This window comes from Cucurbita pepo, chromosome LG03 (assembly GCF_002806865.2).
Source record: "Cucurbita pepo subsp. pepo cultivar mu-cu-16 chromosome LG03, ASM280686v2, whole genome shotgun sequence".
In the NCBI taxonomy this organism is placed as follows: domain Eukaryota; kingdom Viridiplantae; phylum Streptophyta; class Magnoliopsida; order Cucurbitales; family Cucurbitaceae; genus Cucurbita; species Cucurbita pepo.
In genome coordinates, this window is record NC_036640.1 from 8,144,078 (window position 1) to 8,150,025 (window position 5,948).

Sequence of the window (5,948 nt, forward strand, 5' to 3'; positions counted from 1 at the left end):
ATTTTGAGTTAGTTAACAGCGGGTCTAGGGGACAGTTTCTCAAAATCATTAGATTACAGACTGTTATGTCAATGACGATTGTGTGTTCCAGCAGTGGAAGAGCTAAGGAACAAAATATTGACTGAGGCTCACAACTCGTCATTCTTTATGCATCCAAAAGGTACTAAGATGTATCAAGATTTGAAACAACACTTCTGATGCCGAAGTATGAAAAGAACATAGAAGAATTCGTGAGTAAGTGTTTGGGGTGCCAATAAGTAAATTCCTAGACAGAGGATGACAAGATTATTGTAGCCCTAGAGTATACTGGAATGGAAGTGAGAAAATATTGTTATGGACTTCATCGTAGGCCTACCTAAAACACTAAAGGAATATACAATAATCTAAGTGATTGTCGATAGGTATATAGTGGATAATTGGGTCCATGTGAAAGAGATTGTAATACTGTATGGGGTTCTAGTGTCGATAGCGTCAGATCGAGACCCACGCTTTAGGTCAGCATTTTGGCGCAGACTCTAGAAAGCGTTAGGTACTTGCTAGATTTTAGTATTTCTTTCTACTCCCAAACAGACGGTCTGATAAAACATTTGAACCAAATTCTAGAAGATATGTTGCGCCATGCGTATTGGATTTTAATGGGAGCAGAGACTCCAAATTGCATCTGATGAAACTCACATACAACAGTAGTTTTCAAGCAACTATTAGAATGATATCGTTTGAAGCACTAAAAGAAAGCCGTATAGGTCCCTGTAGTACTCGGATGAAGTGGGTGAACAAGAACTAATGAGACTTGAGTTAGTTCGAATTACCAATGATGCCATACAAAAGATTAGGACAATAATGCACACAGCTCAAAACAAACATAAGAGTTACATTGATATATAAGGCGTAAGAGTCTGGAGTATGAAGTAAGAGACATGATATTCCTGAGAGTGGCCTTAATGAAAGGTGTCTTGAGATGCAGGCACAATGGCAAGTTAAGTCCTCGATTCATCAGACCCTTCAAAATCCTAAACCGAATTGAAACACAAGCACATAGGCTAACCCTATCATCCTCCCTCTCAAGTGACATTTCACGTGTCAATGCTTAGAAAATATATAACAGACTACATTCACGTGATAGACTATGAGCCCTTGTCGAGGACTTGAGTTATGAGGAGAAACGAAATTAAAACCTTAAACAAAAAATTAAATTAAAATTTGAGAACATTGGATTTTAGTTTTTTTTTTTTTTTTTTTTTTACTAAGAATGTTTGATGATTAATCCACCGTACATAAATGGTATGAAAGTTATCAAAATGGAAATAACAAATGGAAAGATACCTCTGATAATAAGACAAATATTAGATATTTCACTCCTTAAAATATAAAATATAATTTATTACTAAATATCGTGTTACCGTTTAAAAAAAAAAAAAAATTAAAAAAAAAAAGAAAGAGGTGAAATTTTGTTGTGGTTCCAGTTGGCAGGGGGCGTGGAAACGTGGCAGCCAAGGAAGCTTGTGCAGTGGCAGTGATCGTGTCGCGTGATCATGCCTGAGGTTGGGAGAAATACCATAAAGATTAAAAAGGAGTCCACCGGCAGCTTAACAAGCTGAAGAAAGCAGGGATGGGAGAGGGCGAAGAATCAAAGACGAAAGCCGAAGCAGGAGTTGAAATCCAGGTGCGCGTTTTGTGTTGTAACTTCATAGTTTATAACCCCATACGGAAACGGCGTAACGCTTTGAGGTATGGAATAATACAGGAGAGAGGAGAAATATTCTTCTTCTACAGACCTAAAGTTGGAAAGCAAGAGGTCCATGGCCCTGACCACGTGCAGCGCTTCTACATTATTCTGCGTCCGGAGTCGGGGGAGAGGGCGGTGGAGGAGAAACAACTCCCTAATGCGAGTACCAGCCGCACCCAGGTTCATTCATTAACCCAAATCTCCCCTTTTTTCACCCTTTTTGGAATATGCTTTTTGGAACCACCTTTTCATACCACTTGACACGACAACACCAAAAAAAAAATAAAAATAATTATTTTTCTAAATTGTTGGTGTAAATCATTTTTCTAAATTTATTCCTAAAATTCTTAAATCATTTTTTTTTTTAACTAATATAATTATGTTTAGTAACTTTTTGTTACCCTTACCTATTTACCTAGGAAGTGAACATTGAAAAGCAACCCCTGTTGCGGTTCATGATCATGGGTCGAAAAAGGCTGCCAAACCCAGCCCAAAAGCGTCGACCATACTGGGGATTCGTAGATATGGTGACAACCAATGTCCAAGACGTCAAGGCCGCCCTCCAAGAAGGTAAAAACTCGGAATCGAATCACTTCAGCAATTCTCTTCTTAAATCTCAGCACTTCCAATGTGTAGCAGGGGAATACGAGACTTGGACGAGAGGACATCGACACATTTCGGCTGCAAGAGCTGTAGGCGAAGGCATTTACCGGTTAGTAAGGCATAATAAAGCAGACACACACACACATTTGATCTACAAGCTGGAGTTTCCCTCAGAGGATGAGGAAAACGAGCCTCAAAACTCGTTTAACATTCAAAGGGAGGGCTCGTTTCTGATAATGATAAAGAACCCAGATGTAGAGGGGGATGGTTCTCGCAACAAACGAAGGGCTCAATTCCCAGCCCACCTGCAAGGGGAGTTTGGGCATACGCGGTTTCACCCGGCAGACCCGCCGGACTACTTGAATTTTGAAGGGTGCGAGTTCTTGCTCATATCCGCCTCGGATGATATAGAACAGGAGCTGGGGTTGGAGCTCACCGCTGCGCCCCATGAATGTGATTTGGTGAAGACGTTTGGCGAGACGACCTCGACCCAGCCTCTTCTCAAGGGCACTTGGGTATAGTGTAGTAAGGTACTAGAATAAATCATATCTCTAATAATCTACTGTGGGTGTGGGTCTAGTAAAATAGATCATATCTGTAATAATCTAGTTTACTATGAATAATCTTTTACTATGAACCCGTATGAACAAGAAGAAGCTATGATTTCTTGGTTTGTTACTACGTCTATGATTAGATTTATTTCATGATGATTTATTATAAATATAATTTTCATTATATGAGGTTGTGATTCATACGGATCACAGTGCCCATGAATGTGATTTAGTGAAGACTTTTGGCGAGACGGCCTCGACTCCGCCTCTTCTCAAGGGCACTTGGATCTCTTCTCGAGGGCACTTGGGTCTAGTGTAGTAGAATAGATCATATCTGTATAATTTACTGATTTACTTATTTACATGAATCGATACAATCTATGATTTCTTGGTTTGTTATCAAATTACTTATTTACATGAATCTATAAAAATCTATGATTTCTTGATTTGTTATCAAATTTATGATATCTATAATTATAGTTTGTTACAAATATAATTCTTAATTATACACATTTATAAATACATGAGGTCGTGAGGTATATAGGTCACTGGAATACTAATAAAAAATAATTAAAAATAATAATACTAAATTATGAAGATATTTAAAGGTATTATTATTATTATTATTATTATTATTTTGAAAGTTGTTATTGAATTTAAATTCAGGATGCTGTTTTTTATTATTTAGCAAAAAGGAAAAATATGTATAATATTGATAATATAGAATTATAATTTTTCCGACAAAATCATTTGATGACCACCAGCTCACTTTGCTTATGTTCTCGGGTAAAAATAAATAAATAAATAAATAATAAAAATAGAGTTAAACTGTCGTTCGACCTTTAAAAAAATTAAATTTTGGTTAGACATAAAATCATTTTATATACTTTTCAAATAGATAATTTTTTTAAAATTTTTTAAAATGTTCGAAAAAAACTGAAAATAAATTATATATTTTGGTGTTAAAATTTATTATATAAAGGATATTTTTGAACTTTTAAAAGACATTTTTGAAATAAAATAATAAAAAAATTTAAGAATACTTTTAAACTTTTTTTTCGAAAATTTAAGATTTATTTAAACCTCTGAAAGTTAATATATATATATATATATATATATATATATATATATATATATATTTATTTATTTAAATGAAATAGAAAATTTTAATGTTATTTTTATTAATTTAACCTAAAATTAAAATCCCGATTAAATAGTGTAGTGTAGGTTATCCTTTGTCGTGGGATGTTTCCCCATTTTTTCTGTTTTTATAATTTCTTTCGGTAGCCATTATCTCAAAATCGGAAGAGCTTCTTCGTTGTCGTCCCAGTTTCCAGCTGCAATGGCGGATTCAAATTCACCGGCGACCCAAAATTCCCTCCACCAAGACAACAATACTGCAACTCCCATGGCGTCTTCAGGAGGAGCCCAAAGAAGAAAGCTTCCTTCCCCACAGGAACTCGTATCCCACTACGAATCCCAAGGCCTCACTTCTCACGATGCTTCAATCAAGGTGATCGAAGACCTTCAAAATGCTCTTGTAAGGATCATCTCCTCCGGCAGAGGCAAGAAGGACAAGCTCCTGGTGGATACCTCAAGGAAGATCGACGCCACTAATACCCGTCTTGCCATTCTCGACCTAAAGTTGGACTCCAAGCCCGGCTATGCCCAGACTTTTGCCCTAGGCTTGGCTTCTGGATCTGTTTTGAATGGAATTGGCGCCGTGATGCCCCATGTTTTTGGGGCTCTCGCCAATATTTGGAGCTCTGTTAGTAAATTCACTAAGCATTCTTCTTGAATTGGAACGAACGTCGTTCTTCACTTTTGTGATTTTGTTTTCCTTTTAGTTAGTCGGGATTTTTCTGGTTGTTTTCCGATCGATTATGGTTAGATACTCAGAAAATGCTAATATTTGATTATTGATTTTCGATTTCCATCAAGGATTCTTTCTCATCCATTACAAATCAATATAGGTAAACGAAAAGAACGTCGAAATCAAACATTATCTCTTCCAGATGACGCTGTTCTCTTTTGCAGGGGAAAGTGAGGAAGGCTGGCAATGCTTTAGAAATCTTGAACAAGGACATCCAGGCAGGTTACTATCTTAATTAAGTGTAAATGTTTTTATATTCCAGCTCAAATACTGCTCTGATGGTGGCCAACTCTATCTGAATATCTCTGTGAGTTCTTGTGCATATGAAGAGGTATCACCTTAATATGTTGTTTGATGCATGCTGATATATGTGCTAGCTGCTAGGAGTTGCCTGTTGATGTTTGCAGGGAGATAAACTGGCTATACAAGAAAGGTATTCACTGGCCTATAGGAAAACCTCTGTTTTAGTTTGAAAAGAGGGATATTTGAGCTATAATTTAGGTAAACAAGGCTCATGGCTTGTCACATATGTGTTTTAGAGGCTCCTGCTTTCTGGATGGTAAGCCGGGAGCTAGCTAGAGTGATTGGAAAGGGTAGTACAGGGGATGTCTAAAGTAAACCAAGATGGGGCTGTATAGACCATTAACGAGTCACTAAGGATAAAGTCCCCTGTGTCAATGCCTAGGTTGTCTACATGAATTAATGTCGCTACCCTCGAGTTTCTTCCACATCTTCTTGTTCTTATAACTTGAAGATGAAGTCTGTTCGTAATGATTAGATTGCATCAATTTGTGTCCACTTTTAATACAATGTGTGCGTCTATATGTTAGGAAAAGTCATTCGTTATCATATGATTGTTAGGAATTAGAGACCTCCACAATCACAAAGTACTCAAACAGTTAGAATCATGGACATCCACAATGGTATGATATTGTTCATTTTAAACCTAAACTCTCGTGGATTTGTTTTTGGTTTTTTGAAAGACATCCACAACCACGAGCATTTGAATAGCCGGAATCACGACCTCCAATAGTAAAATATTGTGCACTTTAAATATAAACTCTTTTGATTTTGCTTTTGGTTTCATGAAAGATTTCCACAATCACGAAGCACTCGAATAGTCGGAATCTTGAATCTCCACAATAGTATTATCTTGTATACTTTAAACATAAACTCTCCTGATTTTTCTTTTGGT

The 5,948-nt window shown here is 36.6% G+C and overlaps 2 protein-coding genes across 2 annotated transcripts; both read left to right on the forward strand.

The window, feature by feature from the left end:
- The first annotated feature begins 1,581 nt into the window (after positions 1–1,581).
- Positions 1,582–2,920, forward strand: LOC111790369. The gene is made up of 4 exons (XM_023671253.1): positions 1,582–1,663; positions 1,745–1,906; positions 2,146–2,296; positions 2,366–2,920. The coding sequence occupies exons 1-4, from the start codon at positions 1,610–1,612 to the stop codon at positions 2,848–2,850; spliced, it is 852 nt and encodes a 283-aa protein (XP_023527021.1). The 5' UTR covers positions 1,582–1,609; the 3' UTR covers positions 2,851–2,920.
- Positions 2,921–4,115: 1,195 nt separating this feature from the next.
- LOC111790380 lies at positions 4,116–4,820 on the forward strand. Its single transcript, XM_023671265.1, has one exon. It carries the CDS (start codon positions 4,223–4,225, stop codon positions 4,676–4,678), a length of 456 nt encoding a protein of 151 aa, XP_023527033.1. The 5' UTR covers positions 4,116–4,222; the 3' UTR covers positions 4,679–4,820.
- Positions 4,821–5,948: the final 1,128 nt, after the last annotated feature.